The sequence below is a fragment of the Trachypithecus francoisi genome, unplaced genomic scaffold, assembly GCF_009764315.1.
Source record: "Trachypithecus francoisi isolate TF-2019V2 unplaced genomic scaffold, Tfra_2.0 Lachesis_group19, whole genome shotgun sequence".
Lineage (NCBI taxonomy): Eukaryota > Metazoa > Chordata > Mammalia > Primates > Cercopithecidae > Trachypithecus > Trachypithecus francoisi.
The window spans coordinates 18,389,384-18,410,086 of NW_022681464.1; the positions used below are offsets into that span (position 1 = coordinate 18,389,384).

Here is a 20,703-nt window from a genome sequence, read left to right on the forward strand (position 1 = left end):
TGCCACTCTTGGAAAACAAGCCCATAACCTTCCATAGGCGCAGCCCCCTACTTGACTGTGCCTGTGCCCCCTCCATCCTCAGCCTCTCCCTCTCTCTCCCCAGGCCATGAAGTCAAGCACCCAACTCCCAGGTGAGTTACCAGGAAGGTCCACCCAGCTGGGGGAGTCCAAGGTCTCCAGATAACAACCCTTTAAAGATGTAGCACGGTGCAAAAGTCCTACAGTCTGACCTTCCTGAGACTCTGTCCAATTGGTGTCCCCCTGGCCCCACCCAGCCACCTCACTCCTTCATGTCACCTGCACAGCCTGGAGGTACTGCATTATCTGAAAGATTGTGTAGGAGCCCAGAGGCAGTGGGGAATGTTAGGATTAGAGAGAGCCCAGGTAGAAACTGTCCATCTAATGGCATTATCAGAGAAATTGTGGCCCTGCTGAAGTGACATTTACCCATAGCATTGTGTGTGTAATAAACACAACTTCCTATTCCAGTTTCTAAAGTGAGCCCAGTGCCTGAAAACCTCAGGGCTCATGTACAATAAATTAACATAATTAAAAACTAATTAGTAAAACATCACAATTAAAAGGACTTGCTGAGGCAACACCTCTCAGGTAAGAAGAAGGGACTGCCAGAGTGCTGGCAGCTAGTACACAGAGCAAGTCCTGAGAAGAGGCTGTGATGCAGGACTTAGCCTCCTGGAAGGCCTCCTTCCCCAAGAAGCACCTTGAGAACAGTTGAGCAGCTTGTAAGGACACCCACAGCATGTCCATCTCAAGTCTGGATACCAAGCCCAGCCCTAGCCAGAGATGAATGCCCCTCCTCCCCTGTAGGAGGTGGGAGGGGGCTTCAGCAGGACCCTAGACCCCAGTGGCCTGTTAGTGACAGTCTGATAATACTGGCTGGCCAGACATTGATCTAAGCACTTTACCTGCATTTACTCATTTAATCCTCACAACACCTGTTTGAGGTAGGTTTTCTTTCTCTTTTTATTTTACAAATGAGGAAACTGAGCCACAAACAAATTAAACAACCTGCCCAAGGTCATAGAGTTAAAAAGTGGGAGTGGCAGGACTTGAAGCCAAGGAGTCTGGCTCCAGAGCACAGGCTCTGCCAGCTTCACCTAAACACAGCTGAAACCACATGCTTGTGCTGGATGGAGCACTGCCCTTTAAAATAACAAAACACAAAAAAAGCCAATTCTTTGGGGAAGATAAGGAGTAAATTCCTAATCCCTCAGTGCAATTAAGTTCATCAAATGTATCTATATTCTTCTATAGCCCATTTAGACCCTCACTCCCCACTCTGTCACCTTAATAATTTTTACATGAAAACTGATTAGTCAACCTCACAGACATGCCACTGTCTCATCTTTTTCAGATGTGATATCAGGAAGGAAAGGAAGGGGGAAGAAAGGGACCCCAGTCTCCACTTGACAGAAGAGAAAGCTGAGGCCTAGGAGAGTGATGAGTCAGGTCCCCACTGCCGAGTTCTGGCTCTCCTGGCCACACCACACAGGATGCCCCTGTCTGGGACGCTGGGGTCCCTTCATTCTGCCTCTCACACTGCCTCAACATTTCCTACCTGTCCTCAGCACAAGTGAGGCAAAGCCCCGGGGTTAGCATGGAAGCCTAGAACAGGAGCTGACCACAGACTCCCAAAACCATTTCCTGCCAGAGCCAGGGCTGCCTTCACAAGACCAAGGCAGTATGTCCCTGAGGCTCAGCCAGCAAGAAAAACAGCTCTGAGACCCCTCTTCTGCCAGCCCTGGCACCTGTCTAAGCCCTGGAGACAGCTCACCCCTTCTAGGGAGCCCCTGGGTTTCCCAAACACACAGCATTCTCCCTCCAATGGGTTTCCTTCATGCCCAGACCTGCTTCGGGCTCAGAACAGGATAGGAGGTCCTTCAATTGTCTACTTGGGTAGCAGGAGGCTGCCAATATTAGCTAAAAGGCAGTAGGGATTGCTTTTCTCTTCCTTTCTTGCCCCAATGATTGTTCTTTATATCATTGAACCTTCCTGAAGTATTCCAGGTCAGAGATGCCCTGAGTTTGTGGAAAAGACCATACTGCTGAGGCTGCCTGCAAAGCCCCATCTTGCCTACCAAACTGATAACCACATGGGAGCCTTCTCCTTCTGGCTGTCATGCAAGAACTCAGAGCCCATTGCTCACTCCTGGCCTGGCAACTCCAAACACCACTTCAACCAGAAAGGCCACCTCTCTCCTCTCTTCCTGAGCTGAAACACCCCTTCCTGCAAGGCTAGTAGGGCCTGCTCCTCCAGAAGGCTTTCCCTGAGTGCCGCCGCCCACACAAGCTCCACCTTCTCTGGGGGTCCACAGCCCACACAGCCTGCTCCTTTCACTCCGCCCCTCAGTTGGATCATGCCCTCGGTGGCCACTTGGCTCTCTGAGTCCATTTCTTTGCCCAAACAACACATGCGCACTATACAGAGTACAGGGGAGTCTCCCTTCCTCCAGCCTGCCCTCACTGCCCTCTGCAGGTCTGGGCAGAGCAGTTGCTCCATAGAGATGTTTAATTGGAGGTCTGGTGTTAAGGAGCCCAATGTAGATTTCAGCTCTCTTTTCAGCGTGGTCTCAACATAACCTTGGAGTAATCCCTGCTTTTTTCCCTTCTAGTTTTAAATCCCCAGCATCACCCAGTTTACACCAATCTGGCCCCCTCTGCATCCTGCCTTCTTCACTGCCTTTTTCCTTAAGGCTCCTACCCCCATCACAGATCCTCACAGGCAACTTGGATTGTTTTCTATTTTCTCCTATGTGGAACTCCTCAGGCCTGGAAGACATTTAACCATCTGTTGCCATTTGCTGTTCTGGGGCTTTTCACTGGGTATGACTTTGGTCTAACTAGACAGTGAGTTCTTTGCAGCCTTGTCCTTTCTTGGCTGCTTCCAGAGGGAAATCAGAAAGACTGGATGAATGCAGGAATGACTGAGTGGTGATGCCTCCAAGTCAAGCAGTGCAGACCCGGGATGCTGAACTGCTGGGGGTCTTCTAAATTACATGTTCAAAAGTGTCCGCCTAGGGCCCTGCAGCTCCCCTCCTTAGAGCCCATATGAATACAGTATTGACACCACTCCCCGAGTCAGCTTAGCCACTGGTATCTATAAACTACATCTTAAGCACCTACTGTGTGCCCACCACTACCAGAAGGGGTTGCAGAGGAGGAGGAGAGACCAGATTACTGGGTCCTTGCCCTCCATGAGTTCACAATCGAGGTGGAAAGAGAAGATTCACAGGCAAGAGAGCCAAAGCAGGCCTGAGGTTGTGCGGTCATGGCCAGGGCTGCTGGTTCAGTGGGTGTCAGAGAGAAGAGAGTGACCAGTGACAAGTGGCTCAGCTGGAGGGAAGCTGAGCCCAAAGGGGGCTTCCTCCCCCATTTGAGGAACAAGAGAAGCAAAGGGAAGCGAAGGAGCGGGAGGTATTGGCAAGGCCTGAGTAAGTCGCCCACCTGAACCTAATCCCCCACAAGACTTTCTAACACTCCCAAAGATGAATCAGCAGCAAACTGTAAACACCAAGCCCAGAGAGAAAATGAGAAGCAATTGTTCACAGCCCTACTTCCATTTGCCAGCCTTCTCCCTCTCTCTCAGTGGATGAAATAATTGTGGCTATGAAGTGGCACTTGGAGGGAAAGTTTTAAATCTGCTTAAATGTCACAGTGAGTAATACTTTGCCCCATCTTTCTCTAATTACATTTCTCTTTGATGATCTAAGGTTAAAAAAAATTTTAACTCAAGTCTTCCTAGAATACCAAGGGTGAGGATACCAAAGAGCCAACCTAATCATGTTCCATACTATTTTCTCAGGCGTCCTGCTCTTTTATTGCATTAGTCTGAGAAACCTGTCTGTGTTATTTTATCCCCAACACTCTGCTATGGAGGAGAGGTAGGAGCCTAAAAGATCCAGCTCTGCACCTTTAAGAGATTGATGCCTCAACAGAAGCTGCTTCTGCTGCTGTTTACACTGGGTAGCTCAGTTAAACAGGACTTAGTGTCCTGGGGCAGGAGCTGGGAGGGAGGACATTTCACCATATACCTGGCCAGAAAGGTGAGAGGTGAGGGCTGTGCCACCTGCTAACGGGAGATAACCTAAATCCAAAATAAGCCATCATCGGGTGGGAGAGAGGGGAGGGTGGGGATCTCTAAGGAAGAAGGAACTCTCCACAGCTTTAAGTCCACCGGTGGAGAGACACCGGGAGGGGCCGTGGTGCACAGGGCAGAGGAGCAGTCCTGGAGGGAAGTGACACTGCACAGAATGAAGGAGTCTTCATAGCATCTGAAACAGCCAGTGCCCCCTTTCATTAACAAGCCCACTCCCCCGGCTCACTCCTGCCCAATGATTGCTTTTATTTATGTATTGACTAGTATTAATAACATGAATAATTAACCCCCTGTGAATAATTTACTTGGACCTAGGGGTGCCTTGGGTGGTGGCAGGAAGAGGACGGTGAACCTTAGTGACTCTCCCCTGAGCAGTTCCCTTCTTTTCCAGCTGCCCCTAGCTGGCTCCTTTCCCTTTCCGATGTCCGGGCTTTGCTTTCAAGGGTTGAAGGGCAAGGAGAGAAAACAGACCTCGAGCAGGAATTTACTCTCCTAAACTCCCCTGTGATGGCAGAAAATACAGGCCACTCAGGTGTAGGATCCTGGGTGCCATGCACCAGCACCACAGGATGATGTTGGAGGAGATATCTTGGACAGTTAATAGCCTCTGCTGATGTGTCCTAGGGGACAGGAAGGAGGAGGTCTCAACCTGGTAGGGACACACACACTTATGCAGTGTGGATACACGCAGGGTCCGTGCACAGACCCATGCTGCATCCGCACAAGCAGGCACACACGGCCAAACCACATACACACAAACTCTCCAAGTGCTTAGCAGGGACATGGTCCCCTTATGAGGGCACTTCAAAGGCACACCAAATAAACAACCACCACATGGCAGAGGCTCTATATGTGAGTTTCTGTTCGAGTCCATCTACTGGGTCGATTCTTAGACCAGCATATAACACCGGATAACGTAAGCCCGGGAAACCAAGTGACAAATGAACTATACTTACACCCGATTCCAGCAAGCAAAGGCAGGAGAAGCTAAAAGGAAAGGAAGAAGTTCCACAGTTCTAAAAATCATACTTGCTCTTTGGTTTGGCCCCGGGATCCTCAGAGAGAGGTGTCCTGGGAGGACTCGGGGCCTGGGGCTGCGAACCTCGGGCCTCCGGGCCTCCTCCGGCGCTGGAGAGCTCGTATTGTGCTTGTACCAAATGGGGTTGGCCTGAGTTTTCAGGCAGCTGGGGTCTCATTTCTTTAATTAAAATTGCAGACAAATCCTCTAGTAACGTAATGTAATCCGAGGGCAAAAAAAGAGAAACCCCGAAACCCCAAAGTGGCCAGTCGAGGGCCGGCGGGGGTTAGGCCAGCCGCTCCGCCCCGCCGCCCCAGCTCCCAGCCCCGCAGCCCGCGGGGGAGCGGGCGCGTTAATTTGCCAGGCTTCTGAAGCGAAGAGGCTGCCCTGAAAAAGCAAACGTGAGAGAGGACGGGGTGCAGGTAAATATCACTAACGTGAAAATCTGCTACCCCAGCCAAGTTCACCACCAGTATTTACCCCCAGAGGCGGGGCTGCTCGGACCCTGCTCCTGGCTCCGCGCCTGCCACTCCCTCTCCCGCGCAGCCGAGGTGCCAACCCCAGCGGGCCTGGAGGGGAGTCCGGCGGGGTCCGGACCGGGCGGCTGGACCCCCGGTCCCCACGGCAGGAGCGACTCCGCCTTGCTCCTCGGGAGCTGTAGGTGCCTAAAACGAAACCCGCGGGGGCAGCGCACGCCGCGCGAGTCCCGGTGCGGCGGCAACCCAGATAGCGATTCGGGGGCTTTATTCTTTTGATGGTGATTAAAAAATATATATTCTATTTGAGCCCGTAAAGCAGACGAGGGCAAATCAAGCCGTCCCCCGCGCCGGCTCACCGGCCACCGCGCCCAGCGCCTTCCTCCCCCTCCGGCGGGCGAGCGGGCAGGGGAGCCCGACTCCTACCTTCCTCCCGCCAGCCGCAGGCGGACCGGCCGCGCTCTCCGGGGCGGGGGAGGCCGCCCGGGAGGGGAACCCCCACCTTCCGCCTTCGGAGGCGGGCTGGGGTGGGGGTCGGACCCCAAGTCTCTACTCCCCGTCCCTCGGCCCCCTGGCGCGGCCCGACCGCTCCCAGCCCCATCCTGGCAGGTGGCTCGGGTGGCGGTAGGTGCCGGGCGGGAGGAAGATGTGGGGCTGCTCTGTCAGGTTGGGGGTGCGAGGAGGAAAAAAAACAGAGAAAGAGACACACAGAGAGACAGGGAGAGAGCGCGCGCGAGAGAGCTCTTGTCTATAGATTTATCCACATAATATATATTTATGTAGCTTTTTTTCTCTCGACACTGATGAATGCGCGCTCGGATTCCCGGCCGGACTCCCTCCAAGCCGGCTCGCTTTTCTAGTCAAAATAAATAAATAAATGAAGCCAGATGGAAGAAAAAAGCGCCCATTCCACCTCCGCCGCCGCCCCGCCCGCCATCCCTGCCTTTGCTTCGCCCGCCTGGCGCCCTAATAGAGCATAGCTTGGTGGATAAAGCCCCCCTACATACCCACAAGAAAATAAAAATCACTGTTTTTTAAATACAAAAAGTTACACCTGCTGCTATTACAAAAAGAACCCCCGAAAGGCAAAGAGAGGAGGCCGGCTGCCCGGCTCCTCACAGACACCCGCTCCCCGCGGCCGCCGGGCCCGGAATCTCAGCGCCTCCCGAAGAGCCATGCGCCTGGCGCTATTTATAGCCGGGGGCCGTCTCGGACTGTACCACCGCCAAGGCGCGGGGCCGCCGACGGGGGAGGCGCGGTGGGGCCGGCGCCGCCCCACGCCGCCCTGCCCCCGGCCGCCGCCCGCCGCGGCGCGAGCCCCCACAGCGCGCCCATTCCCGGCCCCCCGCGCCCTCCTCCGCGCGCGCACACTCGCCGCCCCCACCCCTGGTCTGGCTGGGAACTTGAACCGGTCCAGCCTGTTTAAACGGAAAGGACAGAGATCCTGTCTGTTCAATGTAAAAAAAAAAGAAAAAGAAAAAGAAAAAAAGAAAAAAAAATCAGATCAGACCGAGAGAGAGAGGAGAGAGAGAGGGAGAGAGAGGGAGAGAGAGAGGAGAGAGAGGGAGGGAGGGAGAGAGAGAGGGGGGAGAGCGGAGAGAGAGCGCGAGCGCGAGCGAGCGAGAGAAGAGGAGAAAGAGAGAGCAGAGAGCGAGCGGAGAGCGAGGTGTAGAGAAACCGAGGGGGAGAGAACCCGAGTGTGTGTATGCGTGTGCGTGTGTGAGCGCGAGCGAGCGAGCGAGAGGAACGAGAGAGTGCGAGCGAGAAAGAATAAAAGGAAAGAAGATTTTCTCTATGTATATAAAGATGGCCACGTTAGCAAACGGACAGGCTGACAACGCAAGCCTCAGTACCAACGGGCTCGGCAGCAGCCCGGGCAGTGCCGGGCACATGAACGGATTAAGCCACAGCCCGGGGAACCCGTCGACCATTCCCATGAAGGACCACGATGCCATCAAGCTGTTCATTGGGCAGATCCCCCGCAACCTGGATGAGAAGGACCTCAAGCCCCTCTTCGAGGAGTTTGGCAAAATCTACGAGCTTACGGTTCTGAAGGACAGGTTCACAGGCATGCACAAAGGTGAGTGCACCTTTCCCTCCCAACTTTGCCGGGGAGCAGGAGCGGGCGGGCCGGCCGACCGGCCGGCCGGCGACTGACGAGCGGCTGACTGAGCGAGGGGAAGCCTCGGGCGGGCGCCGTGGAGGGAGGCGCTCGAGCAGCGGAGACCAGAGCTGGGGTGCGCGGGGAGCTGCTCGCTGGGGCAAGGCTGGGTTTTGGGCGAGGTGCTGATAGGAACGATGCCATGGAGAGAGCAGCGGGCGCCGATGAAGAGAAAGAGAGAGGGGATCGAGGAGACGGGGCTTGGGTTTTTGGGTACAGCGACTTAAAAGACTGGGATGGGGAAGGCTGCACCGGTCGAGCCCAGGACGCTGAGCGGACCGACTCTCGGGCGCCTGGCTGGCCGGGGACCGAGGGTGCTGTCCATCGCAGTGGTGCTGAAATACTAAACGAGATGGTCTCCTCATCCTTTGCTCCGGGCCAGAGTAGCAGGAGCGCAGCCGTCTAAAAGGGAGAGAGGTGACAAATTCAAAGAGATATTTTTATTTAAATGTAACAGTAAACTCTCTCTGTCGAGCTGTGTGCCTCAGTAATCTGATTGTGGTGTGAATGGTGGTGTGTGTTGGGGGTTGGGGGGGTGGATGTTTGAAGGAACCAGTGATAAAACCTCAGGCAAGAATTAGCAAGGAACCAGCCATCCCCTGGGTGGAGTGGAGGTCTGGCAAGCCTGGATAGTCCCCTTCCCAGGAAAGCGGAGCTTTGGGGGAAAAAAATATGTGTGTGCGAGATTTGCATTTTGAAAGGTGTACCCTAATTTATCCCAAACTCACCATGCAGAGAGCTTTATAGTACATTATTTTTCCCTTGAAGCGATCATTGGCAATGAGTGCTTGGGGGAAGGGGAGACAGAATAATCAAAGAATTAAAACCCAGCAACTTTTTAGGAAAGTGGTCATGGGAATTGTCTGCAGCCTGCCGTTTTTTCCTTGTTTTATTATCTTTAAAGCAGAGCCCCAAACGTGTTCAGTTGTAGAATGTGTGTGGGTGGCTGGTGGGTGACGAAATTAGCCCAGTGCTCCGCTTCCTAACAGTAATATATAGGATGTACAGCGGGAATGAATCGGTGCTGGAGCTATGTGGGCAAGTTAAATGCTTTCTGAGAGAGATTGATCGCCAGGCAGGGAAGGAGCACAGGGCTAAGGAAGTTGTAGGGGATGTGTATGGATGTTCCGTTTTTAATAAACAGTAGTGTGGAGAGCCGCCGAAGATGCTGTTACAGCTGGTGGTTTTAAAGATGAAAACACACACGCACACCCACCCCCACATAGAGAGCAGCCTCATCCTTGGCCACAAATGGGCTATGGACACAGCTGATCCTCCAGCACATTAGGTGCAGAGCGCGGAGCTGTCTGGCTCTCTAAGCAGCAGCGATTTTCACTATCACAACCACCCTCTTTCTTCAGCCCTCCCTTCGTTCGAATACTAAACAGAGCTCCAAACTCTTCATAGTTGGAGTCCCAGAGAGCAGTTTTTATTGGCTTTAGCATCTTCCAGCTTGCCTGCTGAGGAGTAAATCTTAAAGTTAATGGCATGTTGAGTAACACAAAAACACAGCAGAATGGAAATATACTGGGTTTGTTGGGGTGGGGTGAGGGTGGGGGCTGTAATGGAGAGAGAAACCAACCTTTATCCAATATGGAGAAAATGTCTGTCTGTTCAAAAGAGAGATTGGAAAGGTGGAATGAGGAGGCAGTCTTCAAAACAATATTCGAAGAAAAAAAAAGAAAACACTTTCTTTTCCCTCCCTCCCTCTCAAGTCAACCATATCTTTGTAGTTTTCTCCCCTTCCAATCAAGCTTCCTAGAAGCTAATCAAGGTTTGTATCAAACCTTTGTTATTCTGAATGTCCTCGTTTTAAAAAATAGTAATAACAAAAATTTAGAAAGCACAGGTAGGGAGACCTTTTGCCCATCTTAATGATCAGTTTTTGTGGTGATTTAAGATTTTAAAGTTAAAAAAATCAGAACCCACTAGAGGCAAAAGACAGTTGTGAGGAGCTGGGCTTCATATGGCATCTGGATTAAAGCACTTTACTTGCTTCTTCATTTCAAATGAAGATAAACTTTAACAATATTCCTTGGTTTCTTTTCTACAATCCCTGATATCATCACTTCGTTTCTGATGTAATTGGACTGTCTCATGTAATAGCAAAGAAGTAGAATTTTAATCATTTGCATTAGGGAGGTAGAGAAGGTTATCATTATAATATATGTAATACATATATTACATATATTATAGATAGATAGATAGATAGATAATCTGGCCAGAATTCCTAGGACAAACAAAACTTCATTTTCTAAATAATTTCTCCCCTAAACTGTCTCAGTCAGTGGCAGGCAGGCCCAGTGGCTCCGGCATACTGGGTTCCTCCTTGTCGCAGCTCACCCTTCGGAGCCTGAGCATATAATTTTCCCAGTGAAACTTCCTACTTCTCCATCCTTCTGATTTTTATAATTGAGGTTGGGCCACAATGTCCCTAACAGTGCTTGCAAGCTCTCAGAGAACTAAATAAATGAGACCGTTTCTGAGGTCTGGTTTATTCAGTCCTAGAAGAGTTTAAACTCCTTCTTCATTGATGCAGCCTGATTTATTAGCTAATCCTGATAAAATAAGCCTCCGGCCACCTTAAAAAATTACTTGCTTGCCATTGGTGATTAATTACTGTTAAGTTGAAAAGCATGATGAGGCTTGGGGAAGGAGGGTTGCATTTGGTTTCTAGATTTCCCCATCTCTAAATTGACAACATAAGGTTAGGGATAGAATCGTGCCTTTGTTAAGCCTGGTTTCAGGGCATATTTGTGGCTCTTGCGCTCCCCTTCTTTAATTTCTAACTTCTAATGAATCATATGGGACAAAATTGAGAGACACAGGACACTGGCCTCCAGTTTGGATGTCATGTTTATGTTATTGGCAAAAAAAAGAAAAAGAAAAAAGAAGACACAAGGAAAAGAAAAAGAAGTAAAAACTAAATTAAGCACTTGAGATTTCAGGTGGGTCTCCATTTGTTGGCCACCTGCCATTTCAGATATCTAAAGAAGGAGGGAGTTCTAAGGGTTAATGGAATACCTGCCATGCGTAGAGTGCACCTTAAAAGGCAATTACTCCAGTCAAATTGGGAGTCTGTGGAGGAGGGAGTGGGTGGGTGTTGTGGAGCAAACCCAGCCATATCAGAGAAAGGCTGTTGGGCTGGGGAGGCAGCAAAGAGCAGCTGTGGACTGGGGTGATTACTATAAAGGTAAATTTACCCCCTGGAGGCCAGAAAGCAATTGGAGAGAGGGGTATCTGGGTGCTACGCAGAGAGAGAAAGGAAGAAAAAAGCCCAGAATTAAAATTCAAAAAAACAACACCCAAGGAAGAAAACTGAGTTTAATGCAAACTCTCCGGAACAACTCAGAGTCTTCTTTTCTCCCCCATTAGAGCACTTTGGGAAAGATTGTTTTTCCAGTCTCCAAAGAGAAAGACATTGTACTACTGATTAAAGAGAAAAGAGATGAATTCCTCGGGTAGCAGCAGAAGTGAGCTGAGGGCCAATTTTACCCCTTCTTGTAAAATTTTTCTCCTCGGGAGAAGGGAACAGGTCACCCAGTAGTCCAATTCTTCCTTTCTCTCATTTTTAATTTATTTCTATTTCCTTCTTTTCATTTCCTATAGAACAAAAAGAGGCAGTGACTGAAGACACATATATGCACACATACCCATACTTGTTAACACTCACTTATACAGTGGATCACACATGGAGAAATCAGCAATCCATTCATAACTTTGGTCCTATCTAGCTGGATAGGAGGCAGCAAAGACTGAGTTACTGGGAGATATAAAGACTAGTGCTCTCTGGATAGCCATATTATAATGCATTATCTTTGAAGTCATTTAAGTCCAATTTAAGTGGTATTTAGTATAATATTTATGAATTAATGTAATCTAAACATAGGACTGTCCCCAAAGGTTTAAACAGCCTTTACTACTGATGTGTGCTTGTTCCCAGAGCCTGCGATGCATTTTAATCTAAACAGCCAAGTCCACATCATAGTCCTTCTTGTTATCCAGTCAGAACAGATCTGTGCCTGGGTAACCACTCTGCTTTGAGATTTTCTCCGGTGCATGGAGGAAAATATACTCTACTGGCAGCCTGGGGGCCTCTCAGCCCAGGAGCCACAACTGCAGGGATTTCAGCCCCTCATACTTCCACACTATATCCAGAAGGAGGGTGGGGACAGAGTAATAGAATCTTCTGTGGATTTAGCTCCAGAGAGTGTATCATTTTAAAATACACTCACCACTACATGCACAATCTTCTATTTCAACTACACCTGAATAGGAAATGCCTAAAGCCCCTTGATTTGGGGTTTAGCTGTGAGAAGGAGGAAGGACGGAGGTATGAATATGTTTTGGTGATTTGTGACCATCTTCATAAAATTATGTCTTGTATTTGTGTTTAAGATATAATAATTCTCAGAACACTGAATTTCCACCGCTTGACTTTACCCAAGATGGCTCGTTGTTCTGTGGGGTTTTGGGGATTTTTTTTTCTGCTGTAGATAGGTGATTTAAAACTGTGAAGCTCTATGTGATTTCCACTTTCAAATGAGTCTAAGAGACAGTGCAGCTGAAGTATTAGCATGGGCATGAGCTCAATTAAGATGAACTTCTTAAAAATTACTTTGAAAAATAAAAATTCAGTTCTGTCCAAGGGAAAAGGCTGACAGAATGGCTGGGTACACACCTATAGCTTTTAAAAGAAAGATTTGCCTTGTCAGAGATACGGAAAACTGAATAGCCATAATCAGAAAACAAGAAAAGCATTTTTTAAAAAACAAGTTTCACCAAAGAAAATGATCAATAGCAATCATTACAAACCTAAAGCACATCAAAGCAACAATCACCATTAAAACAAACTCCAAAATCCAGATGTTGGTAAGTGTCCTACTTAAGAGCAAAGAAAAAATATTAGAAAATGATTAGCTTATTTAAGAGACTGATGGTTATTTGCTGCTTATGCATAATTTCATTTGTCTTTTAAACAGACTTCCTTGGAATCAACAAACACAGAGATAAATTAATATGCACATATGCACGTATATGTTTCCATGTGCAAGCATGACTAAGCACATCCCACACATATGGAAACCAGGGCTGGCCTAGATTTCAGTGCAATTCAACAGGGAGATGTTAGCAACCTCCCTCCCATCCCCAAGCACACACAGTTTTAATGGGAATTCTAGATTGAGTTGAAATAAGCCCCCTTGGTATACTTTCACTCCCTTCATCACCTGCTCCAATTGGCTTGATGTTTGTGGCCTCTCAAACACAACAAAATAAAATCTTTTATTGAATGAAATCATAGCCATAAAACAACGCAAAGGAAAACAATGACAAAACTGCATGCCATTGCTATGCCCCATACACACTCATGTAGTAAAGTTCTTAGAGTTCTATCAGGGAGCTCATGTCCCAGGGTATTCCCACTGCCCAGTGATCTTGCCACACTCCAGCAACTTGATCATGGCCATTATCATCACTAATATTAGCATCTTCCTCCTCATTATTACAGCATCTATATCATGAAGGAAGAGGGGCTTCTGAGTGAGGCCTTGGAAGATATCCAAGATACTACCTTTTTGCTTGAGAAAAGAGCTGGTCTCAACTTTGCCTCTGTCCAGGGCTCACACCTTCCACGTCATCAGGAGAGGGTCAGTTTCCAAACTGACCCAGGAGGGATCTCACCTAAAGAGAATCTGGGATAAGTAGGCTCTAGAGGACAGAAGTGCAACAGAGAATAAGGCCCAAGGTTGCAGGTAGAGAAAAAAAAGTGAAAGTTGTAGGGTCAAAATGCCAGCTAGAAGCTGGGAGTGCCCGTTTACAGTGGCTGAAACTGCAGCAGCTCTTGAACTTGGAAGGGAAATCCCATGTGACATGCAGAGAGAAGAGCTAAAGGGTGTAAAAACCTATGTGTCTGTGGGTAGGAGGGAAGATGCTGCAGCTGTGTGGGTGTTGGAGTGAGCATGTGTGTGTGGATACACACACACAGAGAAGAGATGACAGATGCAAGTGGTGTGGAGATGATGTTAGGGACAGTTTAATCTTGCAAGTCTATATGCAGGATCAGGGAGAAGGGTGATGGAGAAAAGGGGAAAATCTGGAAAGAATGACGCTGTCCTCATCATTACATACATGATCCACCTCAGAACTCCTGGCTTGGATTTGTCAATGATCCACGTCCCAGTGTGAAGGTGTATTTTTTGTTTTATCTGTCTGATATTCCCATCCAGAAGTCCTGGTTTGGAGGAGGGTTCCATCCTCATTCCCCACCCATCACCCTTTCAAGGCTAGCCTGCTTCTGCTCACCCACTGACTCATTTTAGCAATGACCTTCCATCTGGAATCTGAGTGGCCAGCCACAGCTAATTCCCTTCACCCACTGCATTTCCCACCTTATTCACTGCTCCTTGGTATTCCAGGCTACTTTCCTTTTATAGTGTACACACATACACACACACACACACACACACACACACACACACACAACCTGACCAGCTCAGTCAAGTCAGGCCCTCCAAGCAGAATACTGCATTTTACCTAAATCCAAGCAGGGCGTGGCAGGGAGCCGGTTGCCCTCCTTTCGGGCTCTCTATAACAAGAGCGGAAAATCTGCTCCTTTTACCTCTTCCTTTCCTGCAGGCCTGTAGATACATAGCCTCTCCAAGAATTGCAGAAGGCATCCAGTCCTACCCAAACAGCCTAGGGGAGTAGAACAGATCACCCCCCCCCACCCCCCACAATTTCACTGAAGCCCTTTCATCATCTTTCCTCTCCTTTTCTGTCTTCTCTGCCATTTAAGATATCCACCCAAACTCCAAAGTGGGGCCTGAAGGAGATAAGTGTTCCATTTGGCAACATAAGAGAAGTTAAAGGTACCAGAACAGACACACACACACACACAAAACAGTTACACGGGTAGAAAAAGCAGCAGAGGAATTTCCAGTGTTGATGTACTTGCCCTAAGAGCTTCCTCCATCTCCACCCATCAAGTTCCCCACAGCCCTAGGTGGGTATAAAGCCCAAGCCGCAGCCCTACCCACAGGAACAAAGAAGGAAGTCAGGTAGGAAGCCCAAGATGATTGCCTTGATTTTCGCATCCTCAAAAGTAGAAGGGGAATTAGTGGGGCATGGTGGCGCAAGTCTGTAGTCCCAGCTACTCAGGAGGCTGAGATGGGAGGATTGCTTGAGACTGGGTGGAGGCTGCAGTGAGTGGAGATCGCACCACTGCACTCCAGCCTGAGCAACAGAGTGAGACCTGGTCTCAAAGAAAAAAAAAAGTAAAAGGGGATGTTTTCAGGACCATCCATTTGTAGGGTTTCTCCCCTTCTACTTGTCCACATTTGGTTTCTCTTATCCTTCCTTGTATTTCTCCTCTAGCGTGAGCTGATTGAGAATTTCAAACAGAGTGATTCCCCGCAGCTCAGCTCAGGAACAAATCCTATGCGGCCATCTGCAAGATGGAAATAAATGGGTGCCCTCATGGAGACAGACATAGTCCTGCTTCTGTGGGGACAGAACAGCCAAAAATATTGATCAAACTCAGGAAAAAAATTGATAATGAACTGGCCTCCAACAAGAGCTTAATTGACAGAGACTTCCGAAGGCCAGCTCTGGACAATGCATAAACTGACCGCAATGTTACTTTATTGCAATACACTCTGTTTCAATTAATTATCACCTTTGTTAAGAGTGGCTACAGATCAAAGGTTTCTAGATACTTAACACATCTTTCGAACAAAGCCCCGATGTATTAGGCTATTCCACAGCTGGCCAGCAACTCAAGCTAGTTTCCCATTTTCTTCCCTGTTAGCTGTAGGCTTCCTCCTCTTTGTTAAAGACAAACAATCCTTTCTGCATAGCCACTGTGTCCAAGGACCAGGATTGTGAGAACGGTTGTCCTCCGAGGGCAGGGTGCTGCAGTTCAGCAGCTGTTCCTAAAATTACACAACTTGGTTCACCCTTGAATCGATCTGACTGAAATGGGGAGTATCAGCAGAAGAAAAAGGAGTTTCTAGAAACACAAAAGGGGTGTGTGTGTGCATGCGCATATGCACGTGCACAAGCGACTATATGCACATCCACATAAATATTATGGGATCAATACATTTCACATCCGCTGCCCACACCTCTTAACTTCTCCCTCCCATCTCTTGAGCACCTGTGCTACTGTCATATTTCACACTGAGAAATGCTCGCAGCTGAAGCGGGCATAGATGATGCTGTATTGAACCAAGTCATTGTTTGGATTCAGTTGTGGAGTCTTGGTGCCCACTGAAGGATGGTCCTTGCCCGGAGTAGTTAGTGCCTAAAGAAGCCACTTCTTAAGATGTGACAGGAACCTCACTCTCTAGAGTCCCCAAGACCTACAAACTGACAGGTGACTTACTTGAAAGCAACCCTTGGAGTCGTTCTAGGCAGATTTGAATGCCATACGTGGCTGTTTGTTCATTATTCTAATTTAATGATGCAGTCACACCTAATTAATCCATGTCTGGTTTATTCATACACTATGTCTGAGGATCCAAAAGATCTCTCCAGCTAGCCAGTTTCCCTTTACAGGGACAAGCAAGGGGGCATCCCTGACAAGTGAGGCTGTCTGAGTTCAAACAGGATGGGATCACTGTAGACCGAACTGATAGAGGCACTGACCCTGACACCACCTTCCATGCAGGTAGGCACGACAGCAGTCATAGAGATGCACAGCAATGAGGTCTGTGTGACCATGCACAAAGACACACGAGCACAAAAAGCATGCCTTCTACTATAAACCTACACAAACCCATTCCCCTCTAAAAGTTAAAGGGCCACATCTCACCATGTCATCAATCAGGCCTGCTGGCATGCCAGGCTTTCATATGATTGGAAGTTTTGGTGCAGAAGGTTGAGAGCCTGAGGTCAGTAAACTTCCCCTCTCTGGTCTTTAGAAAGTAGAGCTGAATTAACTGTTGCCACTGTACAGATAGAGACTGAGGCTGAGAGTAGCGTATGCCCAAAGTCAAGCCTGCGGCATGGTCTTCAGCGCACCTCCCAGTGGCTGGTTCTGGCCAGACTGCTCCCAGTGAGTGCTGTCTCTTGCCTGGCAGGTAAATTGAGAGAATGAGGCATCAACCTAATAATATCCTTATAAAGCCAAGCCTCCTTGCGCAAGTCCTCGGAGACAAGAGGCATCTAAAGATCAAACGCTACATCACAGTGTATTTGTAGGAACTCTCTGATTCTGCTACCTCCCTATAATGCTGTAATTGACTATTTGATCAGCTCTAAAAGGGATGGTGTTCAAAACAGACTCTCACACACACATCATACACACACTTACACACACACTTACATACACGTGAACACTCTCGCATACACACACACATACATTCACCACACAAGCATATGCATACACTTTCTTTTGCATACCACATGCCACAGTACCCACACCAGTTCATGCAACAAAGGTCAATTTTCACAGGGGATGCTTGAAGGTGAGTGAAAAGCATACACCTAAAATTGTATGTGCCCTTCCGGTAATGGGCTTATCAATACCTCTTAAAGCAATGTGACAGCCAGCCCAGAGTGATTCAGTTGTGTGGACAAAGGTCAGCATATAGATATCCATTATTAATAATATCAATATCTTGATTGACCAATATAACCAGAAACTGTATCATGTCACCATTGATGGGTGAGGCTGGGAGGACTCCACAACAATAGCCGGAAATTATGCCCATGTAAAATTAATCATATTGACTGGTTCTAAGAATATATAGCGAGGCAAAGATCTTGGGAGAGGTTGTCATGGTGGGAGAGGGGGTCCTTTTTCCCAGAGGCTTTATGGTTTTGAACTCCTGCAAGGAGACCGGGAAACAGAGGCGTCCCTGAGTGACCGATGAGAACACTCTCCCTCATCCAGCCTTTGCTTTTCAACAGGGTGGGGTGGAGGAGAGGTGTACTCTGAACAGGAAAAGAAGGAAATAGGATCCCTTAACCATTATGCGTCCAGCATATCCATATCTTTCTGTCAAATCAATACTTGGCTTGGCTTGGTCTCACCGGATGAGGCACGGAAAGCATACTTGCCCCACCGCGTAAAGAGGTCTCTCTCCAAAGGGGTGGCATAAGCTTGAAGCCGTGTCCCTTTACCAGGGTGGGATATACTGGCTCCAGGAGATGCCAGTGTACACTCTGCAGCCTGGGTATCCCGGGAGGAAAAGAAAGGCCTCCAATCAGATCAATCACTGTGATTAAATTCTTGGGATCAGCAGAGCCAGGGACTCAGGGTGCTGCCCTGTCAGCATTGCTGGTAGGGTGGGAATATCTTGGACTTCAGAAAGCCATTTCTCACTGAGGCTTACTTTCAGCCCCAGTGAGTGAGAAGGAAAGCCTTTACGTCCTTCCAAGGGAAGGCTTGAAATTCTCTTGGGGCAGTCCTGGACCCCTCACTCTCTTGCTTAGAAGAGCCCTGTCTCAGGACATCCCTGGCCCTTCTTGGCAGCCATAGATAACACCTGGAAGGGTGTCCTGGGGAAGAAGTGAAAAGGAGCGAACCCCCGTGTCTGGGCACTCCTCAGAATGGGAAGAGGGCAGTCAGGAAGTGTCTCTGGTGACAGCCAAAGGCCCAACGGGCTTTTTGTTCATTCCGTTTCTCTGTTTTCAGAGTTGTCAAGGCAACGGAAAGGGAGCCTGCCTTAAAGTCCAGGCCCCATGGTGGGCGTGATGATGAATAAGAAAGGGGCTGCTAAGATGGGTGGTGGGGGATGCCTTTGATCCTAAAGGAGGGCAAGCAAATGGGGCCTGTCGCTGGATGGGAGATGGGGCTGCTTGAGGTAGGGTGCTCCCCTTCTCATAAGAAACAGCTCAGGCCCTAGTTGATCGGCTACATCCCACCCTCTTTGATTTGCTCTCCCACTCACCCAGGGTCACCAAGAGGCAAGAAGGTCCCCTGGCCTCTGTGCAGTCAGGGTCCCACCCAGGTGCTCCCAGCCCACGGGACCAAGAGCCCTGCGGGTCACTGCCGCTCCCTCCCCAGTACACACAACCCAGCCTTCCTTGCAGAGCCCCAGCCCCCAAGGCTGCCCCAGACAGTTCCCAGGCCCCCAAACTGGCTCCCATCCCTTCCCAGGCTGGGCACAGCCTCAGAGGGTATACGGGGAGTGTAGGTTCTGGCACCAGCATTCAGTCCTCCGCCCAAAGTGTCCTCTCCCCTCCTCGGCCACAAAGCCTGGCTCTAGGTAGTTCTAGGGAGAACAGCAGAGAGCCCAGAAGCTAGACCACCTCTTTACACCTTTTTCATACCTGGGGAGGAAGCCCCTAAATTGTGTGTTGGGGGAGGGTTCCTCTTTCCTCCAGCTGTCACCTGCCCTCTGACGGTGAGACGAAGAACTTCTTCCACATACACTGCGGGCCCCAGTCTGAATTGCCCAGCTCCCGCAGCAGCCCAGGCCCTGCCTCACCCCAGGAGCTCCAACCCAAACCTCTCCCACACCCTACCCCTAACCCCGGCCAGTGTTGGCTGCTCCTTCTGCACAGCAGCTCCCTGCACGGGTTGGGGACTCTCCAGGTCATTTCCCTCACTTGACAAGCCAGGCCTGAGCCTGGGACACCAGCAAAACAGGGAAAACAGGGAACACCAGCAAAACAGGGAACAGCCAGAGAGGAAGATCAGAAAACCCAAAAAATATTGTCATTTCTGTATCCATGTGAATTTCGTTTCATTTCAAAAATTAATAATTACAGTATATGATTTAGTATGATTTTTATTCTTAATTCCATATGTTGGGGGCTTGTTAGCAAAGCACCAGAATCTTTTGCATACTTGGGGTCTGACATGGGTCCAACTCCAAACTGCTGTGTCCCTGAACTTCTGCAAAGGAATCTCCAAATGCCCTCCACAAGCATGTGGCACACTCACATGCTAGGTGTGATGAAATGAATGAGCCCGGGTGGAGAACCCACAGATTAGTGATCAATTGGTGCACTCACCACCCAGGTCCAGCGGAGGCCCCAGTAGAGCAACTTAAGCCTAGTTTATCATCAGAGTGACAAAGACACAGAGTAAGACTGGCTTATTTTCAGGTTCATTTTCTTATCCAATTAAAAAAAAAATCTTTTTGTTGAAAAATAAGACCTTCATCTGTACTGTCATCTTGACTATTTCAATAAGCAAATGATTAGATTTATTTTAGAGTAAATTCTGTTGCCATTCTGTTGGGCAAGTTTGGAAATCCCCCGGAACGAGGAACAAACAGCGAAGCCTGGGACGTGGCAGCTGAGTTGGGTCCCCAGGGGAAAGAGAGGAACAGCAAGTTAAAGGGTGATGTCTCGGTGCAGGAAAAGCACGTTGTTGAGCTGTGGTGAATGACTACTGGGTAGATCAGATCACAACAGCAACTTAGGCCTTAGAGCAAGAGATCATACTCCTAAAGGGCTGACCAGCCACACACCAGCTGCAGAGGACACCCTTCCTCCAGGAGACCCCAGCGGAGATGGGTGGGAAGCCAGGCAGGAAGGGCCATACATGCAGGCTGAACCACCCCACTGGAGCCAGCAAAAGCCAGGCTCTTGTACCCTTTGGGTTCGAGTTCAAGACCCCCATCTGCCCCTTATGCCATCACCAGGGCTTTGGTTTGTTTCTCCCTTAGTCTCTCAAGTTTCTCAGCAAAACATTAACTTGGAATGTTCTGACCTTGTCTTGGCTGAGCCAGTGATTAAGAGGGCTAGTCCGCAGCAGAGGCCACACAGCCAGGAGGAGAGCATCCCTGCAGACCAGCCAAGGCTGGAGGAGGGGTCTGCTGGGGTGAGAGTTGGGGAGTCACTGAACCAACTGCCATTGACTTCTGGGATGCCCCCATGCCTCTCCACACTCACCCTCATCATGCAGAGGCAGATTTCTGCAGAGCAGGGAGCGGGTAGGAAATTGTAGGCTGTGGGGGAGACGTACCATGGCCCT

The 20,703-nt window shown here is 49.1% G+C and overlaps 1 protein-coding gene across 38 annotated transcripts in view; it reads left to right on the plus strand.

The window, feature by feature from the left end:
- The first annotated feature begins 7,081 nt into the window (after positions 1-7,081).
- The window catches only part of CELF4 (CUGBP Elav-like family member 4), a 320,371-nt gene continuing 306,749 nt past the window's right edge, over positions 7,082-20,703 (plus strand). For 31 of the 38 annotated variants that reach the window (XR_004429188.1, XR_004429189.1, XR_004429194.1 and 28 more), the window contains exon 1: positions 7,118-7,691. Coding sequence is in view for 30 of the 38 variants with exons in the window: in XM_033177901.1 (XP_033033792.1) it covers positions 7,406-7,691 (286 nt within the window). In the remaining 8 variants the exon portion in view is untranslated. Of the gene's footprint in view, positions 7,692-20,703 lie in introns of all 38 variants that reach the window. The other 7 variants (XR_004429192.1, XM_033177907.1, XM_033177931.1 and 4 more) reach the window with 1 other exon arrangement.